This window comes from Chlorocebus sabaeus, chromosome 21 (assembly GCF_047675955.1).
Source record: "Chlorocebus sabaeus isolate Y175 chromosome 21, mChlSab1.0.hap1, whole genome shotgun sequence".
NCBI lineage: Eukaryota > Metazoa > Chordata > Mammalia > Primates > Cercopithecidae > Chlorocebus > Chlorocebus sabaeus.
In genome coordinates, this window is record NC_132924.1 from 3,219,238 (window position 1) to 3,244,649 (window position 25,412).

General features: G+C 39.2%; 1 protein-coding gene across 1 annotated transcript in view; it reads left to right on the top strand.

The window, feature by feature from the left end:
- Nucleotides 1–25,412, top strand: part of ZNF680 (zinc finger protein 680) — a 50,080-nt gene that overhangs the window by 16,647 nt on the left and 8,021 nt on the right. The window contains exons 2-3 of the mRNA XM_073008740.1: nt 3,984–4,110; nt 4,613–4,708. Of these exons, the coding sequence (XP_072864841.1) occupies nt 3,984–4,110; nt 4,613–4,708 (223 nt within the window). The remainder of the gene's footprint in view (nt 1–3,983; nt 4,111–4,612; nt 4,709–25,412) is intronic.

Consider the following 25,412-nt stretch of genomic DNA (forward strand, 5'->3'; position numbering starts at 1 on the left):
AGACTAGTAACTGGATAAATGGTTGAATGAAGCATTATATGGTTGGTACAATGTGTGGAAAAAAAAAAACTTGGCCTTTGGCCAGTTTCTTTATATTGTTGTGACTTCTGATGTCATCACCTGAAGGGATATTTATGAACAGAAGAGTTGTTATTGTTTGTATTCTTTTTTACTTTCCTGTTAATACATATTTATGTTCTAATAAAATTACTCTAGAAAACCTTAAGGAATTTGTTTAAATTACTTATTGACATGGCAGTGGCTAAAAGAAATTAGAGTTACACAAACTCTATAATGTAAGTTTCTCTTAGGTAAGCTAAAAAAAAATCAGAACTGGAAATACCTCAATGGCGTAGAGAGCAGAATTCTACATAGGGTCCACTCCCTCCCCCAGTTCTAAGATTCACTCTTTTTGGAGGCCTTATTTAGGTCTGGCCCCACTGTGGAGTCTTGCCTCACCAAACTGATTAGAAGAAATTAGTTTTGGCTGGTGAGTCCTGCAGCCTTTTTAGAACTGGTGCCCATAGCTCTTGGAAACTCAGAAGCAGATGAATGGGAAAAATAAAGTATTTATTTTGGGGCCTTAATTTTTTATTTTTTATTTTTTTTAATCAAAACCAGGACTTGCTGACATGTTCCATGTAACAACTTGTTTTCTGTTACTGCAGATTTAGTAGTTGCTCCATAAGCCACAAAAAAGTAAATATAAACACAATAAAAAATTTTTCTAAACTACATTAAGCTTTTCTGTATCCCTCTCATCTGTCTATATTTAGCTTTTATTTTATACATCTTCAAAAAAAAAATCAATGACAGAAACAGAAGAAATAAAAATCCTGGGCTCTTTATCCTGAGATTTATTGAACACCTCATACCAACTCCCAGGGTGTTATGAGGATTAAATCAAATAATGTATTTTTCCCAGCACAATGCTCTGTAACACTTGAGGACATAGCACTTGCTTAATAAACGTTACGTTAGTGCATGTGTACATGTTGTTTTCCGAATGCAGACTCATTCAAACGTTGCTCCCTTTTGTTTCCTCTGTAAACTTTAAAGGACCAGCAAAGAATATGATACTTGAGGATGGAGATTGGTTGTCTTTGTGTTGTGAGGAGAGTGCTGAGTTTAAGGGAGTCTGTGCTGTGCCTGCTTTCTCCAGCTAATGCTGATAATGAGCCCAGGAAGAGCAACATCAGCATTGACAGGGGATTTGTTTAAAACACCCATTCATGGACCCTTTCCAAACCTGCAGAATCACATTACATAGAGTGGGACCAAAACTATCAAGTGATTTATAAGCTCATTAAAGCTTGAGAGGCAATGCTTAGCTAAGTGGTTATCAGCCCAGGCTTCTAATTAGGATTACATGGCTAATTTAAAAAATCTTACTTGTGCCCTTTCCACAGGTTCTGTTAATTGTTCTTGGTGGAAGTATCCATATTGTTCTAAGTAAGGGCCTCATGTGACTCTTAAAATGAGGACAGAGTCAAGTATGAGGGGTTCAGGATACATTCATGAGAGATAAGTTCCACCTTTGCATTCAGGGTTGGTCACAGGGCCTGTTCTGTTCAGGTTTGGTAGAGACAGGTCAGTGTGGCCCATATTGCCATTATTGTAGCAGAAATTGGTGGTGTCTGTGCCAGGGGAGGGCACCTGAGAACAGGAAAAGGAAAAGGAAAATATATATATTTAAGAGACGGAGTCTCACTCTATCGCCCAGGCTGGAGTGCAGTGGCACTATCTCAGCTTACCGCAACCTCTGCCTTTCGGGTTCTAGCAATTCTCCTGCCTCAGCCTCCTGAATAGCTGGGATTACAGGCTCATGCTGCCATGCCCGCCTTATTTTTTTGTATTTTAGTAGAGATGGGGTTTCACCATGTTGCCCAGGCTGGTCTCGAACTCCTGAGCTCAGGCAATCCACCAGCCTTGGCCTCCCAGTGTGCTAGGATTACTGGCCTGAGCCACTGTGCCTGGCCGAGAAACTTATATTTTTATCTTCATGGAGTGTCTCATTGTTCCTGAATCCCTTCTTGTGTAAAGGACAGAAGTGGGTGAACTTTTTCTCCAGGTTTTGGTTTTTCTGCCTGTGAGTGTGGCGGTAGCAGGTAAACAGGGGGTGCTAATACCTTTAGAGGCATGTTCTCAAGATACGAGTGTAATTTGTCCAGAGAATCTCATCTGAGAAGGAATTCCAAAAAAGGAGAAAGAGGAAGAATTGGTTCTTTTTTTTACTTAAACCTGTCTCAGATCAAGAGCTGTGTCCACTCTTCCTCCTGGAATACCATGTGTTTAGTACTTGCAAACCTTTCTCTGCTTGATCTTTTCCTCCCTAATGAGCTAGTTTCAATTACTTTAAAAATTCATTATAATAGTCAAGTGTCTCTGAAAAATATTTTTCCTATGTACCAGAGCCGCCTTTATATTCTCTGCATCGTGGCTTCTTATGTGCCATGCAGAATTCTCATTATGAATTTATAATCTGCAATATTAAAAATATTTCCTTTGTAGCTGTTGAATTATGGGAATGTGTGGATACTCAAGATTTCTACGGGGGAAAAGCTGGGGTCCTTAGTAAAGAAAAAGAACACGTAATGTTGAGGATCCACCTGTGTTCTCCATTAGCTCTATACAGAAAAGGACCAAGAAAATGCTTATTTAAACAGAATGGCATTTATCACCCAGGAAGTTCTGAAAAAATTTTTAGGAGATTCCTGCTCTCTAGGGTGCTGAAGAAAGACTACTTAAAATCACTAACAGTACAGTAAATAGGAGACATCTCTATTTTGAACTTTGCATAAAATTGATGTTTCTTTATGGTTAAATTTAGATTATAATTTACTTTTCGGGAGCAGTATTCCAGCAGTGATGCTGTGTTCTTTGTGCATCAGCACATCATAAAAATTTGTTCCTAGTACAGTTGATTTAATGATTCACTTGGCTAAAGAGCTCTCTGACAAGTGTTTTTTTTTATAGAGTTAATTACTTTTCTCTTCATTAGTAAGTATCTTCATACAGCTCTTGTGCATAAATTATCACATTTGATTGGGCAGCTGCCTTTTTTTCTTAGGTTTTATTTGCATATATGTCTTTGGAAGATGAAGGCTCTCATCTTTATTTACAAGCCAGAAAAACTGGGAAAAACACAGGTTCTTTTTTGTTTGTTGGTTTTAGATGGAGTCTCACTCTGTTGCCCAGGCTGGAATGCACTGGTGCAATCTCAGCTCATTGCAACCTCCGCCTCCTGGGTTCAAGCGATTCTCCTGCCTCAGCCTCCCAAGTAGCTGGAATTACAGATGCACACCATCGTGCCCGGCTAATTTTTGCATTTTTTTTAGTAGAGATGGGGTTTTGCTATGTTGGGCAGGCTGGTTTCGAACTCGTGACCTCAGGAGATCTGTCTGGCTCGGCCTCCCAAAGTGCTGGGATTACAGGCGTGAGCCACTGTGCCCGGCCAACACAGACTCTTGTACTTAGTGGATGTTTGACAAAATATTCTTCTTGGGCCAAAAACATTGGCATTACTGGTGAGCTTGTTGGAAATTCAGAAATTCAAACTTTATTCTAGATCCTTAAAAAAAATCGGCATAATAAGATCTTCAGTTTATTGTACACATTAAAATTTGAGCTGTACCTTACTAACTCAACGTGTCTTTTCCATCTGAAAAATATATACAACTCGTCGTGTATGATGTAAATATAGCATTCAAAAATTTACACGTTTGTATTCATGTCTTTTTATACTTTTTCATTCAAAAAAGTATATATACACTGATGTTGTGGATCTTGTGCTGTTCTGTTATCTGAGTTAAAAAATACATTAGATAATATTTCTGCATTTAAATTTATTTTATTGTATGATTTTAGTCACTCCTTTAAGTCAGAATCAGTTTTCTATATTGTCTTACTTTGCCTTGAGCCAAAATAAAAATTCTGCCCATGGTTATTTAGTAAATATATATGTGTGTGTGTGTGTTTTTCAGGGACCATTGACATTTAGGGATGTGGCCATAGAATTCTCTCTGGAGGAGTGGCAATGCCTGGACGCTGCACAACGGAATTTATACAGGAAAGTGATGTTTGAGAACTACCGAAACCTGGTCTTCCTGGGTGAGGATAACTTCAACACACAATTCCTAATATGCCTTAAAGGTTTTATTTCTCTGTTTTTGTATAACTTGTGGTAATTTGTGCTTTGCATAAATGAGTTTCAGATCCCTGTTTTCAAGAAAACCTTTGAGATTTGTCCGTGTAGAAAGAAAATTTCTTTGTTATGTTTCATCTTGACCTGAACTTCACACATTCCTGAGCTGATCTGTATCCTTCACTTTAGATTAGTGGTAATTACAGAAATGTGATGGCATAAAATGTTGTTGCCCACACCTTAAAATTTAATTGCCACCACCAATTTTTGATTCAGTAGTACTGGGTAGTGAAATTAAAGACCTACAAATTTTAAGTATTTTCTCACTATTTAGAAATGTCTTATAAATTAGTAATTTGGGATTAATTTACTAGAATATGCTATGACATTCTCTTTACTGAGCACATTAGTAGGTCAGTAATTGGAGGAGATGAGCAAGATTCATGTTATTTATTTTTAATAAAACAGGTATTGCTGTCTCTAAGCCTCACCTGATAACCTGTTTGGAGCAAGGAAAAGAGCCGTGGAATAGGAAGAGACAGGAGATGGTAGCCAAACCCCCAGGTAGGTGAGAATGATAGCGAATACAACAGATGACACAGACGAGAGGTCCAAAGGTCAAAGAGAAAGTCAGTTCTTGACATGGAATTTGGGAAGCTATGTTCCAGAGAAAGTAGTTTCTGGGAAGCTCAGTTTCTTTTCTCTTGTTCTCACATAGGGGCATCTTCTTTCTTATGCTCTTAAATTCTCTAAAAATTCTACTTCCCCATCAGTGATCTTCCTTCAAGTTTACTGTGAGCCAGAATCCTCTTTGTGGCTTATAAGAGACTGCACAATCTGACTGATGTTCCATTGTTTTAGGGACACACAAATATCTGCAAAATTTTGAGAAACTCTTATTTTTTAAGTTCTCTTTTTACATCATGTCTGAAATATGTGTGATTAGTGGTTTCTTTTCCATTTTTTGATTCATTTTTCTGCACACTTTGTCTTGTTTTTATTTAGTCTTTTTTTGGTAGTCTTGAAATATAGTTTGAAATTATAATGTCCTTCTTTGTTCTTTTTCCTCAAGATTGCTTTGACTATTCAAAGTTTATTGTAGTTTCATATAAATTTTAGGATTTTATTTTTCATTGCTGTAAAAAAATGCCACTGGAGTTTCGATAGGGAGTTCATTGAATCCATAGATTATTTTGGATAATATGGCACTTTAACAGTATTTATGCTTTCAATCCATAGACATAAAGTATTTTAAAATGTATTTGTGTTGACCAGGCACAGTGGCTCAACTGTAATCCCAGCACTTTGGGAGGCCTGTAATCCCAGCACTTTGGGAGGCCAAGGCAGGGAGATCATTGAGGTCACGAGTTTGAGATCAGCCTGGCCATCAGGGTGAAATCCCATCTCTACTAAAAATACAAAAATTAGCCTGGCCTGATGGCAGGTGCCTGTAATCCCAGCTACCCAAAAGGCTGAGGCAGGAGAATTGCTTTAACCCAGGAGGTGGAGGCTGCAGTGAGCTGAGATTGCACCACTGCACTCCAGCCTGTGTGACAGAGACTCTGTCTCAAAAAAATGTAATTATTTGCCTCTTCTCTAATGTATTTCATTAATATATTTTTATTGTAAAGATTTTTTTACCTCCTTGTATAAATTTGTTCTCAGAAATAATTTTAATGCTAGTATAAATAAGATTATTTTCTTAATCAGATTAGTTTGCTTAAGTGTATGGAACTTAAACTTGTATGTTAATTTTATATTTTGCCAAATTACCTAGTGTATTAATTTAAACAGGTTTTAGTATAGTTTATAATTTTTTATATACAAGAGCATGTGATCTATAAGCAGCAAGTTTTTACTCATTTGTCTTCAATTTCAATGAGTTTTAAAACTTTTTGATTAATTCTTCTGCCACATACTTGCAGTTCTATGTTAAAAGTATTTACAGTGGGTACAGTATAGTTTTGCACTGGTGTCTGAATTTAAAGGAGCAAACACCTCTTTAAGTTTTTATAAACTGGTTTCAGGAGGTAAAGATTTTTTGTTGTTGTTGGGTTCTCAGGGTGATGAGATGCCCTCTGGGTTTGTAGTAGAGAGTGGTGTAGCTTGGTCACAAGGCTGCTGGGTCTGCACTAGGGCTCACCTTTAGTTGGCTTAACAGGGGCTTGGGTAATTGTAATTTCCATTATATTTTGGAACAGACCAAATATTTTTCTGGATGTTGCTCTGTAGGGCAGACAGTAGGGCACGTTTTCGTAATTGGGTCTATATATGGTGGGCCTTATATCAGAATGTGGATGAGTATGGCTTTCACTGAGTATCAAAGAGGTTTTTTTCAGATCACTGTGTGGGTTCCTATATAGGCAGAATAGGCCATGAACTATAGCTCAGGGAGCTGGAACTGAGTCATTAAACTGCTTCAGAAACCACAGTAAAGGACAAGGTCTGCGGGCCTGCCTGCGTGGCTATAAATGGGTGTCTTCCTACAGGCTTCCGGAGGGCAGGTCTCTCCCAGTCTGTGGCTGGGAGGAGTTTGGGATGATTAGAGAGTAAGTTCAGAATTCTCAGTGGGACTAAATTTGGTGGGCCATTTCCTGGTCGGTAGCTTAGAACGGGGGTCCTGTATTTTTCCACCTGAATGAGGGCTTGCCTTCTGAAAAGAACGCTCCTTAATCTTAGACTGTAGCAGAGTTTCACAACACCTTCTCTGGATCTCAAAGCTCTCTTAAAGGCACTTATTTTTTTTTTTTTTTTTTTTTTTCTTTTTTTTTTTTGAGACGGAGTCTCGCTCTGTCGCCCAGGCTGGAGTGCAGTGGCCGGATCTCAGCTCACTGCAAGCTCCGCCTCCTGGGTTCACGCCATTCTCCTGCCTCAGCCTCCCGAGTAGCTGGGACTACAGGCGCCCACCACCTCGCCCGGCTCGTTTTTTGTATTTTTTAGTAGAGACAGGGTTTCACCGTGTTAGCCAGGATGGTCTCGATCTCCTGACCTCGTGATCCACCCGTCTCGGCCTCCCAAAGTGCTGGGATTACAGGCTTGAGCCACCGCGCCCGGCCTATTTTTGAGATGGGTTTTGGCTTCATAACCCAGGCTGGTCTTGAAATCCTGGCCTGAAGCAGTTCCCCAACCTAAATGTACCGTGTAGCTTCCATTACGGGTGTGAGCCATGGCTCACATAAACGCATTTTGTCAGGGATGGCTGATAAATTTTCTTGTTGTGGGATGATAAGCAAATAGGGAACCTTTTATTTATCCATCTTACTGATGTCATTCTCCCTATATATTACTTTCTATTTTCTATTTCAAATTTTTCTGTACTTTAGGTTCAGACATTTAGGACAATATGCTAGAATTTACATGATATGGCTGATGTTACTTATATATTTAAGTTTGCTGCAGGCAAACAGGAATTATAGTATTTTCATCCACTTTCTTAAGCATATATCTAAATAACAACATAACTAATTTCTAAGTTTTTTATTTTATTTTATTCTATTTTGAGAGGGAGTCTCGCTGTGTCGCCCAGGCTGGAGTGCAGTGTTGCAATCTTGGCTCACTACAAGCTCTGCCTCCCGGGTTCACGCCATTCTCCTGCCTCAGCCTCCCAAGTAGCTGGGACTACAGGCGCCCGCCACCACGCCCAGCTAATTTTTTTTTGTATTTTTAGTAAAGACAGGGTTTCACTGTGTTAGCCAGGATGTGCTCGATTTCCTGACCTCGTGATCTACCCGCCTTGGCCTCCCGAAGTGCTGGGATTACAGGCGTGAGCCACCGCGCCTGGCCGCATTTGTTTTATATATAAGAAGTGCTAACCATATTCTGCAAAATATATAATTTTTAAATTTAGCAATGCAAGGCTATTGTTTTGCTCCGAAGGTTGAATTACAGCAGTTTTATTTTGTGTAAGAATAGCATATATTTAAAACAAAAAATTATTAATTTCTTTTAAATTCTTATTTATTATAAATTTATTGTTAGAATCTTTATAATTGTACTGTTTTCTTCTGAAATTTTATTGCAACACAGCACATGCCAATGATTTGAAATACCTGCTTTCCATGAGTACACACAGTCAAATATTGTAATTATCTAGACAAATTCTTTTTTAATGGTACATAAATATTGCAAACCAGATTTTGTGAGTAAACATTTCTCTAGTTATTGTTTTGTAGTTCCATATTAGTGTTTTATTTAGTGTAGGTTTTTAAACATCAGTTTATTGTGATTTTTTTGTTTTACTTATATATTTAGACATTTTGCAATTCTGTTTATAAACTTTAAGTCAAAATGGGGTTTAATTAAAAGATAAATCAGCTGGGTGCAGTGGCTCAGTCCTGTAATCCCAGCACTTTGGGAGCCTAAGGTGGGCGGATCGGAGGTCAGGAGTTTGAGACCAGCATGGCCAATATGGTGAAACCCCATTCTACTAAAAATACAAAAATTAGCCTGGCATGGTGGTGGGTGCCTGTAGTCCCAGCTACTTGGGAGGCTGAGGCAGGGGAATCTCTTGAATCTAGGAGGAGGAGGTTACAGTGAGCTGAGATCACGCCACTGTACTCCAGACTGTGTGACCGAGTGAGACTCCATCTCCAAAAAAAAAAAAAAGATAAATCAACCATATGTCTATCACAATCAGTTTATATATGTGTGTGCTTTTATCTACAAATATGACCTCAATTTTGGTTATGGCTTATTTTGTATATATTCTTTCTTAGCTGATTTTCAGTGGCTGTCCTATCATCTCTAAGTGAGTAGTCATGGAAATCGCCTTCTTTTCACCATGTGTTTAATGATGAATATGTATTTCTTTTGCATGAGAGAAACACTTTTGTGATTTGAAGATAATTTTTGAAAAGATACATAATTCTGTATTTTTTCAGTTTTTCTTTAAAAAATTGTGAAAATATAACATAAAATTTACCATCTTAAATTCATTGAAGTGTACATTTCAGGGCCAGGCATGGTGGTGGCTTACATCTGTAATCCAGGGATTTTGAGAGGCCAAGACAGGAGGATCACTTAAGCCCAAAATTTGGAGACCAGCTTGGGCAACATGTAAAGACCCAGTCTCTACAAAAAAAAAACACATTTTTTAAAGACAGGCATGGTGGTGTGCACTTGTGGTTTCAGCTACTTGGGAGATTGATGGGGGAGGATTTACTTGAACCTGGTTGAGGCTACAGTGAGCCATAATTGTGCCACTGCACTCCAACTTGGGTGACAGAGTGAGATCCTGTCAGAATAAAAGTTGTATATTTCAAGCCTGTTAAGTGTATTCACACTGTTAGGCAAAATACTTCTAAAAGTTTTACATCTTGTAAAACTAAAACTCAGTACACATTACGTAACAACTGCCCATTTTACTCTCTCTTCAGCCCTTGACAGACACCCTTCCACTTTCTGTTTTTATGAGTGTGACTACTTAAGATAATCTCATAGAAGTAGAATCATACAGTATCCATCATTTTGTTACTGGCTCATTTTAGGTGAGATAATTCTCTCAACATTTATATTAAAATGGGGCAAGATTTTCTTTGTTTTTTTGAGACAAAGTTTTGCTCCTGTTGCCCATGCTGGAGTGCGATGGTGCCATCTTGTCTTACCTCTGCCTCCCAGGTTCAAGCAGTTCTCCTCCCTCAGCCTCCCAAGTGTTTTTTTTTTTTTTTTTTTTTTTTAAGGCTGAATAATATTCCACACCCGGATTGCTTCAGCGTTTTGGCTTTTTTTTTTTTTTTTTTTTTTTTTTTTTTTTTTTTTTTTTTTTTTGAGACGGAGTCTCGCTCTGTTGCTCAGGCTGGAGTGCAGTGGCGCGATCTCGGCTCACTGCAAGCTCCACCTCCCGGGTTCACGCCATTCTCCTGCCTCAGCCTCCCAGGTAGCTGGGACTGCAGGCGGCCGCCACCACCCGTGGCTAGTTTTTTGTATTTTTTTAGTAGAGACGGGGTTTCACCGTGTTACCCAGGATGGTCTCAATCTCCTGACCTCGTGATCCGCCCACCTGCCCCCTCGGCCTCCCAAAGTGCTGGGATTACAGGGTGAGCCACTGTGCTCGACCGGCCTTTTTTTTTTTTTTGCGATGGAGTCTTGCTCTGCCTCCCAGGCTGGAGTGCAATGGCAGGATCAGATATCGGCTCACTGCAGTCTCCGCCTCCCAGGTTCAAGCGATTCTCGTGCCTCAGCCTCCTGAGTAAACTGGGATTACAGGCACCTGCCACCATACCTGGCTAAATTTTGTGTATTTAGTAGAGACGAGGTTTCACCATGTTGGCAAAGCTGGTCTCAAACTCCTGACCTCAGGCGATCTGCCCGCCTCGACCTCCCAAAGTGCTGGAATTACAGGTGTGAGCCACCGTGCCTGACCATGTTTTGGCTTTTGTGAATGCTGGTACAAGAAGCATAAATGTTCAAATATGTCTTCCAGGTCCTGCATTGCATAGTTTGGATGTAGATCCATAAGTGGGATTGCTGTGTTTAATAATAATTCAATTTTTAATTATTTGAGGAACATTTATAACATTTGTCAATAATGGTTGCATCCTTGTTTTGCACCAACTAACATGGATTTTATTTTCATTGCATCATCAACTGGGTGTTTTCTAGAAAACTTTTAGTGGCTATTATAATGGATGTGAGAGGATTCTGTTTTTCATCATGACTTTCATGCATTTGTCTACAAATTAGTATTTTTGTGTATCCTTTCAAATGCTTTTTTGCATTTGTATCATTTTGATGAAAATTTAGTTCAATTGTTTGTCCAATTCTAAGTCATTATTCAACTTTATAATTCAGTTTTAATAGTTGTTTATATATTCTGAATATTAACTCTTATCACATGTGATTTGCAGATATTTTCACCCATTTCCTAAGAGGCATCACTACTCTTTTGAATGTTTTCTTTGATTTGCAGAAATTTTGAAGTATAGTGTAGTTCAGTTATTCTATTCTTCTCTTTGTTGCTCATGCATTTAATGTCGTATCTAAGAAAATGGTGCCGATACGAATGTCATGTTTTTCCCTATGTTTTTTCTAAGAGATAGTTATTTTTTAAATTTCTGAATATTTTATTTCAAATATTCTTTGTATATAGTTCAAGGAAAGGATTCAGCTTTATCAGCGTAGATAACCTGATTTCAACGTTAGTTTTTGAAAAGATTATCTTTTCTCTATTATGCGTTAATTGTGACTTAGTGAAAGATCATTTGATCATACACAAAAGCGTTCTTTTCTGGGCTCTCTATTCTGTTTTTTTTTTTTTTTTTTTTTTTTTTTTGGAGTCTCACTCTGTCACCCAGTCTGGAGTGCAGTGGCGCTATCTCAGCTCACTGCAAGCTCCGCCTCCCGGGTTCACGCCATTCTACTGCCTCGGCCTCCCAAAAAACTGGGACTACAGGTGCCCGCCACCACGCCCGGCTAATTTTTTTGTATTTTTCATAGAGACGGGGTTTCACCATGTTAGCCAGGATGGTCTGGATCTCCTGACCTCGTGATCCACCCGCCTCAGCCTCCCAAAGTGCTGGGGTTACAGGTGTGAGCCACTGTGCCTGGCCGTCTATTCTGTTTTTTATCTCTTTATATGTCATTGTGTCAGTGCACCACATTGTTTTTACTGTTGTAGCTTTTAATATGTTTTTCAATCAGGAAGTATAATGCTTTTTTTTCATGGTTGTTTAGCTAGTTATAGACATAATCAAGACAGGGTCTCACTTCATTGCCTAGGCTACTTTCAAACTCCTAGGCACAAGCAGTCCTTCTGCCTTGGCCTCCTGAAGTTCTAAGTTTACACATTTGAGCCACTACACCCAGCCTGTGTGTTTCATTTTCATATATTTTTGGATTTGCCAATTTTTCCTTTGCTTTTAATTCCTAGTTTTATTAAGTTTTTTTGTTTGTTTTGTTTTTTTGAGACGGAGTCTCGCTCTGTGGCCCAGGCTGGAGTGCAGTGGCGTGATCTCAGCTTGCTGCAAGCTCCGCCTCCTGGGTTCATGCCATTCTCCTGTCTCAGCCTCCCCGAGTAGCTGGGACTACAGGTGCCCACCCCCATGCCCGGCTAATTTTTTTGTATTTTTAGTAGAGACGGCATTTCACCGTGTTAGCCAGGATAGTCTTGATCTTCTGACCTCATGATCCGCCCGCCTTAGCCTCCCAGAGTGCTGGGATTACAGGCGTAAGCCACCGTGCCTGGCCCTTATTAAGTTTTTGTTAGAAAACACATAGTGTATGATTTTGGTGTTCTTAGATTTATTCATCATTGTTGTTTTGAGACAGGATCTTACTGTCACTCAGGCTGGAGTGCAGTGGCATAATTTTGGCTAACTGTAGCCTGAGCCTCTTGGACTCAAGTGATCCTTCTACCTCAGCTCCCCGTGTAGCTGAAACTGCAGACATGCACTATCATGTCTGGCTGTTTTTTTATTATTATTTGTAGGGATAGGGCCTCACTGTGTTACCTAGGCTGGTCTCAAACTTCTTGTCCCAAGTGATTCTCCCACCTTGGTCTCCCAAAGTGTTGGGATTATAAGCATGAGTCACTGCACCTAGATGTTATTGTTAAATTTAGTAAGACCCATTATGTGTTGTAACAGAATACACTAGGTGCAAATAAAAATATTATATATTCTCTTGCTTTTGACTTTTTTTTTTTTTTTTTTTTTGAGAAGTTTTTTTATGAGTCTGTTAAGCCTAGTTGGTCTATGCTATGGTTTGGATGTCCATGTTCTCCAGACCTCTTGTTGCAATGTAATCCTTAATGTTGGATGTGGGACCTGGTAGGAGGTGTTTGGGTCATGGGGGCAAATTCCTGACGCCATCCTCTTGGTGATCAGAAAGTTTACACTCTGTTAATTCAAATGAAAGCTGTTTCATTAAAAGAACGCGTTTCCTTCACCTCACACTTGCTCTGTCTCTTACCATGTGATATGTCCAGTTACTCTTTGCCTTCCACCATGATCGTAAGCTTCCTGAGACCCTCACCAGAAGCAGATGCTGGCACACACTTCTTGTACAGTCTGCCAAAATGTGAGCCAAATAAACATGTTTCTTTATAAATCATCCACTCTCAGCTATTCCTCTATATGCAAAATAATCAGTACAGTCTATAATATCTAAGTTTTCTGTTTTCTTATTGATCTTTTATCTTAATTTTCTATTATTAAAAATAGGATCTTGATATCTACAATTATTATGTTGCTATGTATTTCTTTCTTCACTTTTGTCAATATTTGCTTTATATATTTTGGAGACCTGATGTTATTAATACACATACATATAGATAGATAAATATGATAGTTATAGATTCCTGGTAAATTGACCCATTTTACTTACCATTATATAATATCAGTCTTTAATTAATGCTACAACTTGATTTGTTTGTGTTTTTGTTTTTATGAGACAGAATCTCACTCTGTTGCCCAGGCTGGAGTGCAGTGGTGTGATCTCGACTCACTGCCACCTCTGCCTCCTGAGTTCAAGCAATTCTCTTGCCTCAGCCTCCTGAGTAGCTGGGATTACAGGTGTGTGCTACAATGCCGGGCTACTTTTTGTATTTTGGGTAGAGATGGGATTTCATCGTTTTGTCCAGGCTGGTCTCGAATTACTGACCTCAAGTGATTCGCCTGCTTTGTACTCCCAAAGTGCTGGGATTACAGGCGTGAGCCACCAAGCCTGGCCAAGTACTTGATTTAAAGCATATTATATGTAATATAAAGGTGACCATCTCACCCAATTGTGGTTACTATTGGCATGAAATAAGATTTTTTTTCATTTTGTTACTTTCAGTCTATTTGACTCAATGCTAAAATCTATGCTTTTTTACTTAAGCCATTCAGGCGACTTATTTCTTTCTCTCTCTTTCTTTCTTTCTCTCTTTCTCTCTCTCTCTCTCTCTCTCTCTCTCTCTCTCTCCCTCCCTCCCTCCCCCCCCTCCCCTCCCCTCCCTCCTTCCCTTCCTCCCTTCTTCCTTTCCTTCCTTCCTTCTTTCTTTCTCTCTTTCTCTCTTTCTTTCTCTCTTTCTCTCTTTCTTTCTTGGGGCCTTACTCTGTCAACCAGGCTGGTTTGCAGTGGCGTGATAATTAATGGCCTACTGCATCCTCAACTTTCTAAACTTAGAAAATTCTCTTACTTCAACCTCTCCAGTAGCTGGGTTACAAGTAAGCACCATCACATCCAGTTAGTTTTTTTGTATTTTTGGTAGAGACAGTGTTTTACCATGTTGTCCAGACTGGTCTCAAATTCTTATTATTTTTTTTAAATTTTATTTTTCTATAGGTTATTAATGTTTGGTTACATGAGTAAGTTCTTTAGCCATAATTTTTTAGATTTTGGTGCACCCATCACTTAAGCAGTATTCACTGCACCCTATTTGTAGCCTTTTATCTCTCACCCCCCGCCCCACCCGACCCTCCCAAGTCCCCACAGTTTATTGTATCATTCTTATGCCTTTGCATCCTCATAGCTTAGCTCCTATGTATCAGTGAGAACATACGATGTTTGGTTTTCCATTCCTGAGTTACTTCATTTAGAATAATTGTCTCCAGTCTCATCTAGGTCACTGCAAATGCCATTGATGCATTCCTTCTTATGACTGAGTAGTATTTTATCCTATATATATACCACAGTTTCTGTATCCCATTGTTGATTGATGGGCATTTGGGTTGGTTCCACAATTTTGCAATTGCAAATTGTGCTGCTATAAATGTGTGTGTGCAAGTATCTTTTTCAGATAGTAACTTCTTTTCCTGTGGGTATGTACCCAATAGTTGGGTTACTGGGTCAAATGGTAGTTCTACCTTTAGTTCTTTAAGGAATCTCCACACTGTTTTCCATAGTGGTTGTACTAGTTTACATTCCCACCAGCAGTGTAGAAGTGTTCCCTGATCACCACATCTATGCCAACATCTACTGTTTTGTGGTTTTTTGATTATGATCATTCTTGCAAAAGTAAGGTTGTATTGCATTATGATTTTGATATGCATTTCCGTGATCATTAGTGATGCAGAACTTTTTTTTTTTTTTTTTTGAGATGGAGTCTCGCTCTGTCACCCAGGCTGGAGTGCAGTGGCCGGATCTCAGCTCACTGCAAGCTCCGCCTCCCGGGTTTACGCCATTCTCCTGCCTCAGCCTCCCGAGTAGCTGGGACTACAGGCGCCCGCCACCTCACCCGGCTAGTTTTTTTGTATTTTTGTAGTAGAGACGGGGTTTCACCATGTTAGCCAGGATGGTCTCGATCTCCTGACCTTGTGATCCGCCCGTCTCGGCCTCCCAAAGTGCTGGGATTACAGGCTTGAGCCACTGCGCCCAGCCAACATTTTTTCATATGTTTGTTGGCCATTTGTATATCTTCTTTTGAGAAATGTTTATTCATGTCCTTAGCCCACTTTTTGATGGGATTGATTGTTTCTTTCTTGCTGATTTGAGTTCATTGTAGATTCTGGATATTAGTCCTTTGTCAGATGTATACATTGTGAAGATCCTTTCCCACTCTGTGGGTTGTCTGTTTACTCTGCTGACTGTTCCTTTTGTTATGCAAAAAGCTCTTTTGTTTAATTAAGTTCCAGCTATTTATCTTTGTTTTTATTGCATTTGCTTTTGGGTTCTTGGTCATGAAATCCTTGCCTAAACCAATGTTTAGAAGGGTTTTTCCAATGTTATCTTACAGAATTTTTATAGTTTCAGGTCTTAGATTTAAGTCCTTAATCTATCTTGAGTTTATTTTTGTATAAGGTGAGAGGTAAGGATCCAGTTTTATTCTCCTACATGTAGCTAGCCAATTTTCCCCAGCACCCTTTGTTGAAAAGGGTTTCTTTTTCCCACTTTATGTTTTTGTTTGCTGTCTCAAAGATCAGTTGGCTGTAAGTACTTGGGTTTATTTCTGGGTTCGCTATTCTGTTCCGTTAGTCTATGTGCCGATTTTTATACTAGTAACATGCTGTTCTGGTAACTGTGGCTTACAGTATAGTTTGAAATCAGGTAATATGATGCCTCCAGATTTATTCTTTTTGCTTAGTCTTGCTTTGGCTATGTGGGCTCTTTTTTCGTTCTGTATAAATTTTAGATTTTTTTTTCTAATTCTGTGAAGAATGATAGTATTTTGATGGGAATTGCATTGAATTTGTTTATTGCTTTTCGCAGTATGGTCATTTTCGCAAGATTAATTCTACGCATCCATAAGCATAAAACGTGTTTCCATTTGTTTGTGTTGTCTGTGATTTTTTTCAGCAGTGTTTTGTAGTTTTCCTTGTAGAGGTCTTTCATGTAATTGATTAGGTATATTTCTAAGTATTTTATTATTTTTGCAGCTATTGTAAAAGGGGTTGAGTTCTTGATTTGATTCTTCATTAGGTCACTGTTGGTGTATAGAAGAGCTACTGATTTATGTACATTAATCTTGTACCTGGAAACTGCTCAATTCTTTTATCAGTTCTAGGAAGTTTTTGGAGGAGTCTTTGGGATTTTCAAGGTAAATGATCATGTCACTAGCAAACAGTGACAGTTTGACTTTCTCTTTACTGATTTGGATGCCCTTTATTTTTCTTGTCTAATCGCTCTGGCTAGGACTTCCAGTGCTGTGTTGAAGAAGAGTTGTGAGAGTGGACATCCTTGTCTTGTTCCAGTTCTCAAAGGGAATGCTTTTAACTTTTTTCCATTCAGTATTATGTTGGCTGTGGGTTTATCATAGATGACTTTTATTACATGGAAGTATGTCCCTTGTATGCCAATTTTGCTGAGAGTTTTAATCATAAAGGATGCCAGATTTTGTCAAATGCTTGTTCTGCATCTATTGAGATGATCATGTGACTTTTAACTCTGTTTATGTAGTGTATCACACTTATTGACTTGCATATATTAAACCATCTCTGCATCCCTGGTATGAAAATCACTTGATCATGATGGATTATCTTTTTGATATGTTGTTGGATTCGGTTAGCTGGTATTTTGTTAAGGATTTTAGCATCTGTGTTCATCAGGGATATCAGTCTGTAGTTTTCTTTTTTATCATGTCCTTTTCTGGTTTTGATATTAGCGTGATGTTGGCTTCATAGAATGAATTAGGGAGGGTTCCCTCTTACTCTGTCTTGTGGAATAGTGTCAATAGGATTGGTACCAATTCTTCTTTGAATGTCTGATAGAATTCTGCTGTGAATCTGTCTGGTCTTGGACTTTTTTGGTTGGTAATTTTAAAATTACTATTTAAGTCTGGCTACTTGTTTTTGGTTTGTTCAGGGTGGGAGGGTTTTATTTTTCCAGGAATTTATTCATCTCTTCTAGGTTTTCTAGTTTATGTGTATAAAGGTATTCATAGTAGCCTTGTATTTTGTATACATAGATGTATGTATACATAGATCTTTTGTATTTCTGTGGTATCAGTTTGTAATATCTCCCATTTTGTTTCTTATTGAGGTTATTTGGATTTTCTCTCTTATTTTCTTTTTCTTTTTTTTTTTTTTTTTTGAGATGGAGTCTTGCTCTGTTGCCCAAGCTGGAGTGCAATGGCGTGATCTCAGCTCACTGCAAGCTCTGCTTCCCAGGTTCATGCCATTCTCCTGCCTCAGCCTCATGAGTAGCTGGGATGACAGGTGCCCACTACCATGCCCATCTAATTTTTTGTATTTTTAGTAGAGATGAGGTTTCACCTTGTTAGCCAGCATTGTCTCAGTCTTCTGACCTTGTGATCCGCCCACCCGGACCTCCCAAAGTACTAGGAGTACAGGCGTGAGCCACTGCACCCGGCCTATTTATCTTTTCAAAAAAACAGCTTTTTGTTTCATTTATCTTTTGTATTTTTTTGTTTCAGTTTCACTTAGTTTTGCTCTAATCTTGATTATTTCCTTTCTTCTGTTGCATTTGGATTTGGTTTGTTCTTGTTTCTCTAGTTTCTTGAAGTGTGACCTTACAGTCTCAGTTTGTGCTCTTTCAGTCTTTTCGATGTAGGTGTTTAGGGCTATGAACTTTCCTCTTAGCACTACCTTTGTTGTATCCCAGAGGTTTTCATAGGTTGGGTCATTATTGTCGTTCAGTTAGAATAATTTTTAAATTTTCATCTTGGTTTCATTTTTGACCCAATGATCGTTCAGAAGCAGGTTATTTAGTTTCCATGTATTTGCATGGGTTTGAAGGTTTTTTTGGAGTTGATTATAGTTTTTTTTTTTTTGAAACGGAGTCTCACTCTGTCACCCAGGCTGGAGTGCAGTGGCATGACCTTGGCTAACTGCAAGCTCCACCTCCTGAGTTCACGCCATTCTCCTGCCTCAGCCACCCGAGTAGCTGGGACTACAGGTGCCCACCACCATGCCTGGCTAATTTTTTTGTATTTTTTCGTAGAGACGGGATTTCACTGTGTTAGCCAGAATGGTCTCAATCTCCTGACCTTGTGATCTGCCTGCCTCGGCCTTCCAAAGTGCTGGGATTACAGGTGTGAGCCACTGCGCCCGGCCGATTTCTAGTTTTATTCCATTGTGGTCTGAGAGAGTGTCTGATATAATTTCAGTTTTCTTTTACTTATTGAGGCTTGTTTTGTGGCCTGCATGGTCTGTCTTGGAAAAAGTTTCACGTGCTGTTGAGTAGGATGTGTATTCTGCAGTTTTTGGATGGAATGTTCTGTATGTAGTGTTAAGTCCATTTGTTTCAAGGTATAGTTTAAGTCCTTTGTTTCTTTGTTGATTTTCTGTCTTGATCTGTCTAGGTCTGTCAGTGGGCTTTTGAAGAAGTCCCCCACTCTTACTGTGTTTATCACATTTTTTAGGTCTATTAGTAATTGTTTTATAAGTTTGGAAGCTCCAATGTTAGGTGCATGAATGTTTAGGATTGTGATGTTTTTCTGTTGGACAAGGCCTTTTATTATTATTACTATTATTTATTTATTTTAAGATAAAGTCTCCCTCTGTCGCCCAGGCTGGAGTGCAGTTGCGCAATCTTGGCTCACTGCAACCTCCCCCTCCCGGGTTCAAGCATTTCTCCTTCTTAGCCTCCCAAGTAGCTGGGATTACAGGTGCCTGCCACCATGCCTGGCTAATTTTTGTATTTTTAATAGAGATGGAATTTCTCCATTTTGACCAGGCTGGTCTTGAACTCCTGACCTTGTGATCCACCCGCCTCAGCCTCCCAAGGTGCTGGGATTGAACCAGCCAAGTCCTTTTATTATTATATAATGTCCCTCTTTGCCTTTTTTAACTCCAGTTGCTTTAAAGTTTGTTTTGTCTGATAGAATAGCTACTCCTGCTTACTTTTGGTGGCCATTTGCATAAAATGTCTTTTTCCACCCCTTTAATTTTATGTGCGTCCTCATGTGTTAAGTTAGTCTCTTGAAGGCATCAGAGGGTTGGTTAATTCTTATCCATTCTGTATCTTTTAAGTGGAGGATTTAGGCCACTTACATTCAATGTTAGTATTTAGATGTGAGATACCATTTCATTTATCGAGCCATTTGTTGCGTGTGTACCTTGGTTTTTGTTTTTCTGTTTTTGCTTTTTAAATTGTATTTTTGTTCTATAGGTCCTGTGAGATTTATGCTTTAAAGAGGTTCTGTTTTGGTGTACTTCCAAAATTTGTTTCAAGATTTGAAACTCTTTTAGCAGTTCTTGTAGTAGTGGCTTGGTAATGATGAATTATCTCAGAATTTATTTGTCTGAAAAAGACTATCTTTCATATGTGATGCTTAGTTTCACTGGATACAAAATTCTTGGCTGATAATTGTTTTGTTTGAGGAGGCTGAAGATAGATAGGGCCCCAGTCCCTTCTAGCTTATAGGATTTCTGCTGAGAAATCTGCTGTTAATCTGATAGTTTTTACTTTATAGGTTACCTGGTGCTTTTGTCTCACAACTCTTAAGATGTTTTTCCTTGTCTTAATTTTAGATAACCTGATGACAGTGTGCCTAGGTGATAATCTTTTTGTGATAAATTTCTCCGGTGTTCTTTGTGAATCTTGTATTTGGATGTCAAGGTCTCTAGTAAGGCTGAGGAAGCTTTTCTCGGTCATCAACCCAAATGTGTTTTCCAAACTTTTAGATTTCTCTTCTTTCTCATAAATGCCAATTATTCTTAGGTGTGGTCATTTAATATAATCCCAAACTTCTTGAAGGCTTTGTTCATATTTTCTTGTTATTTTTTCTTTGTCTTTGTTGGATTGGGTTAATTTGAAGACCTTGTCTTTGAGCTCTGAATTTCTTTCTTCTACTCATTCAATTCTATTGCTGAGACTTTCCAGAGCATTTAGCATTTCTATAAGTGTGTCCAGTGTTTCCTGAAGTTTTGATTGTTTTTTATGTTATCTATTTTCTTGAATATTTCTCCCTTTGTTTTGTGTGTTGTTCTTTGAATTTCCTTGCACTGGGCTTTGCCTTTCTCTGATGCCTTTCTTATTAGCCTGATAACTAACCTCCTGAATTCTTTTTCAGGTAAAACAGGGATTCCTTCTTGGTTTGGATTTCTTGCTGGTTAGCTAGTGTGATAATTTGGAGATGTTAAAGAGCCTTGTTTTGTCATATTACCAGAGTTAGTTTTTTGGTTCCTTCTCATTGGGGTAGGCTCTGTCAGAAGAAAGGTCTAGGGCTGAAGGCTGTTTTTCAGATTCTTTTGTTCCCTTGATTTAGTATTCTCCCCTTTTCCTATGGGTGTGGCTTCCTGAGAGCGAGCTGTATTGATTGTTATCTCTCTTCTGGGTCTAGCCACCCAGCAAGTGTACCAGGCTTGGCCCGGAACTAAGGGTTGTCTGCCCGAAGTTCTGTGTTGTGAACTGTTTGTGGGTTTCTCAGCTGTGGATACCAGCACCTGTTTCAGTGGAGGTGGCAGGGGGGTGAAATGGACTCTTCTAGTGTTCTTAGCATTGGTGATTTAATGCTTTCTTACTGTGCTGGTTGACCTCCTTCTGGGAAGTGGTGCTTTCCAGAGAGCATCTGCTGTGGTAGTACGGAGAACAACCCAGTGGGTGGGGCCTTACAACTTCTTAGAGTATATGCCCTTTGTGTTCAGATCCGAGGGTGGGTAGGGAAGGACCACTGGGTAGGGGCAGGGCTAGGTGTGTCTGAACTCAGACTCTCCTTGAGTGGGTCCTGCTTTGGCTGCTTTTGAGGATGGGGTGAAGTTCCCAGGTCAATGGATTTATGTACCTAGGAGGATAATGGCTGCCTCTGGCAAGTCATGCAAGTTGTCATGGAAGTGGGGAAAAGCTGGCAGTCACATGCCTCACCCAACTTTTACACAGTCCAAAGGGCTGGTCTCACTCCTACTGTGCCCCACCTAACAGCACCAAGACTGTTTTCAGGCAGTTAGCAAGCAGGGCTAAGAACTTGCCCAAGGCCACCCACCTGACTGTGAAAGAAAAGGGCATTAGTTCTTCCCCAGCCTGTGACCTGTGGAGTCTGCAGGATTGATCTGATGAATTTGGGCCCTTTGCCAAATTCTGGCCCAGAGGCTTCTCAGCTGGTTCAAATTGTCACAAATTTCAGCTGGAGGTTTTCTTCTCCCTGTGATGTTTTTCCCGTGCCTGTGGCTGCCCTCCAAAAAGATCCTTGTGATGCCAGGAAGGAATGGCCTGCTTGCGGACCCGGTGAGCTCCTAGGGCCTTTTCTGCTGCTTCTTCCACCCCCATATTTCATTTGGCTCTCAATTGACTCACCTCCAGGTAAGGTCGGCATCTTCTCCCACAAACTAGACCTTCAGTTTTCCCAGTGGGGGTGCATGTTCAGAGGTGGAGGATCTCCCTTTTCCACTTCTGCAGTTTGGGCACTCACAGTATTTGGGGTGTCTCCTGAGTCCTGTAGGAGCAGTCTGCTTCATTCAGAGGATCTGTGGGTCATTTTAGGTTTCCTGATTTATTCCTGCAGTTATTATGAAGCTAAAATTTATGATGCAAGCCTCCACACAATGCTTCGTTTGCCCGAGTTGGAGCTGCAATCTAGTCCTGCCTCCCATTCACCATGATGCCCCAGATTTGTGCTCAAACTCTTGAGATCAACTGATCAGCCCACCTTAGCTTCTCAGAGTCCTGGGATTCCTCTTTTTTTTTTTTTTTTGAGACAGAGTTTTGCTGTCGTTGCTCAGGCTGGAGTGTGATGGCGGATGGTGCGATCTCGTCTCACCACAACCTCCGCCTCCCGGGTTCAAGGGATTCTCCTGCCTCAGCTGCCCTAGTAGCTGGGATTACAGGCATGTGTCACCATGCCTGGCTAATTTTGTGTTTTTAGTAGAGACGGGGTTTCTCCATGTTGGTCAGACTGGTCTTGAACTTCTGACTTCATGTGATCCACCCGTCTTGGCCTCCCAGACTGCTGGGATTACAGGCATGAGCCACTGTGCCTGGCACCTTTTTTTATTAATTAGTTTAATTAGGCCGGGCGCGGTGGCTCAAGCCTGTAATCCCAGCACTTTGGGAGGCCGAGGCGGGTGGATCACGAGGTCAGGAGATCGAGACCATCCTGGCTAACACAGTGAAACCCCATCTCTACTAAAAAAAATACAAAAAACTAGCCGGGCGAGGTGGCGGGCGCCTGTAGTCCCAGCTACTGGGGAGGCTGAGGCAGGAGAATGGCGTGAACCCGGGAGGCGGAGCTTGCAGTGAGCCGAGATCCTGCCACTGCACTCTAGCCCAGGCGGCAGAGCGAGACTCCGTCTCCAAAAAAAAAAAAAAAATTAGTTTAATTAATGTATTTTTTAAATGATTGCTTAAAGAAATGAAGTTAGTATTACCAGTTTATTGTTGTTTTATGTGTTCCTTGTAGATATGTTTTCTTTTTCATTGTTCATTTTAGTGCTTATTTTTGTTTGTTTTATTTATTTATTTATTTTTTGAGACAAGGACTTGCTCTTGTTGCCCAGGCTGGAGTGCAATGGTGCGATCTTGGCTCACTGCAACCTCTACCTCCCGGATTCAAGTGATTTTCCTGCCCCATCCTCCTGAGTAGCTGGAATTACAGGCATGTGCCACCACACCCGATTAATTTTTGTACTTTTAGTAGAGAAGGGGTTTCACCATGTTGGCCAGGATGGCCTCGAACTACTGACCTCAGGTGATCTACCCGCCTCGGCCTCCCAAAGTGCTGGGATTACAGGCGTGAGCCAGCGTGCCCTGCTAATTTTTGTTTAAGTTTGTTGTGACATGCTTTGACTATTTTCAAATTTTATTTCACATACTTTCTGGAAATACTGTTGTATGTGAGTGAGAGAAATGCCACACTTTGAGACAAATTTAAGAGTCCTTTATTAGCCGGCGACCAAGAGACGGCCAACTGCTCAAAATTCTCTTGGCCCTGAGGAAGGGGCTTGATTTTGTTTTATACTTCGGGTTAGGAAGGGGAGGGGGAGCTCAGTTGCAGCAATTCTACAGAAGTAAAAACATGTAAAGAAGTTAAAAAGACAAATGGTTACAGAGCAACAAACAGTTTCCAGGTGCAGGGGCTCTAAATATTTCATAAGATGTTATATATGGGGATTCTGCGGACACAAACTCAAGGCTTTATGGTGTTATCTCTTGAGCAAAATCCTGGGAACTTAGTACATGGCTTGCTTCAGTACCTTATCAGTTAATTGGACTCTGATATGTTGAGAGTCTGCTTACACAAGTTAACTCCTTGAGGAAGGGGGGTGGGTAAGGAGTCCTTGAAGCCTTGTAAATGAAGGAGCCAAATGGAGTTGGTCTGGCTTTCTCAGCTAAGGGGACAGCCTATTCACGTGGAAACAAGGCTAGGTGATTAAGGGAGAGTCTAAAAACAAGGTTAGGTATTACAGTACAATGTAATTATCTTGAAAAGTGGAGATTACATAAAACATCTTAAAGTGAAAACAATATATTTTAATTTCATAACAACTTCAATTTAATACAAAAACTATTATATTTTCCAGTTTTTTTATTGATGTTAAAAACTGTATTATTTTTTATTGGGTATCGACATATTTATGCAGATTTATTTTTAGTTTCTATAGAATAACTTTAAAGGTTTTATGCTCCATCATTATGAGAGTAAAGAATTCTATATGTGTGTGTATATTGACATTTAATAGCTTTACATTTATATATAGTTTTATGATGCTGTCCAGCATCATTTTTTTTTTCTTCAAAATAATGTAGTCATTTTAGCATTTCTGTGTGTTTATATGCAGAGTCTCACTATGTTGCTCAGGCTGATCTTGAAATCCTGGTCTCAAGTTATCTTACTGCCTTGGCCTCCTAAAGATGTAGGATTACAGGCATAATCCACTTTGCCAGGTCACTATGTAGCCCTTCATGTAGAACTGTGCTAGTCATAATGAATCATAACACTGTCACCTTTTATTTTGAAAAGTCTTTATTTTTATCTGTTTTTAAAGTAAACTAATCTTGAATCAAGTATTATTGGTTAGGAATTTTATTGCTACATCAAAATTTGGGAAGTTCTCAGGCTTTTTTGTCTACAAGTAACCTCTACATTACTTTTTCCCTACATTGTTCTTCTAAGAGTTTTTAAATGAATATATTGATGTACTTGATGGTGTCCAATAAGTTTTACATTTCATGTTTTAATTTTCTTTTGGAATTTTATATTTTTGTGTTACATATTTTAGGATATGCCACCTCAAACGAGTTAATTGTTTTGGTTTTTTAGTTTATATTATAATTGAGTATGCCAATATTTAACTCTGTAAAATTTAAGACAGTGTGGAACAAAGTCAAATATGAATCAGCCATATGTCTACTACCAATATAACAATCTCTGTGTTTACCTGTATAAATATTTTCCCTGTTCTTTTTATATTTCTGGTATAGGTTTGTTGCGAATGGTTATTTAATCTTGTCTAGGTGAGCAGTTATAGAAATTCTTCTAGTTTCAACATCTATTTATTCATGAATCTGTATTATTTTTGTATGGGAGAAAAACTTTTCTATTTAAAGATAATGTAGAAACTGTCATAACTCTGTGTCTCTTTTAGGTATTGTCTATTTTTACTTGTCAAAAACATATAACATTTACAATAGAATATTTTTAAATATTTATTTTAGTCCTATTATATTGACATTGTTATGCAACATATTCCTAGAATGTTTTTATCTTGCAAAGCTAAATATCAATACCCATTAAAAAACTATGAATTTTACCCATTTCCTGGCACTTTTCAAACACCACTCTGTTTTCTCTAAGAGTGTAACTGCTTCGTATATCTCATACAATCTCTCTTTTTGTGACTGGCTCATTTTATTTTGCACAATGTCATCAAACTTTATAGTTGTTAGAATATTTTGTGCTTTTTAAATACTAGGTGATATTTAAGTATTTTATATTTTAAATTATATCTACTGAGTA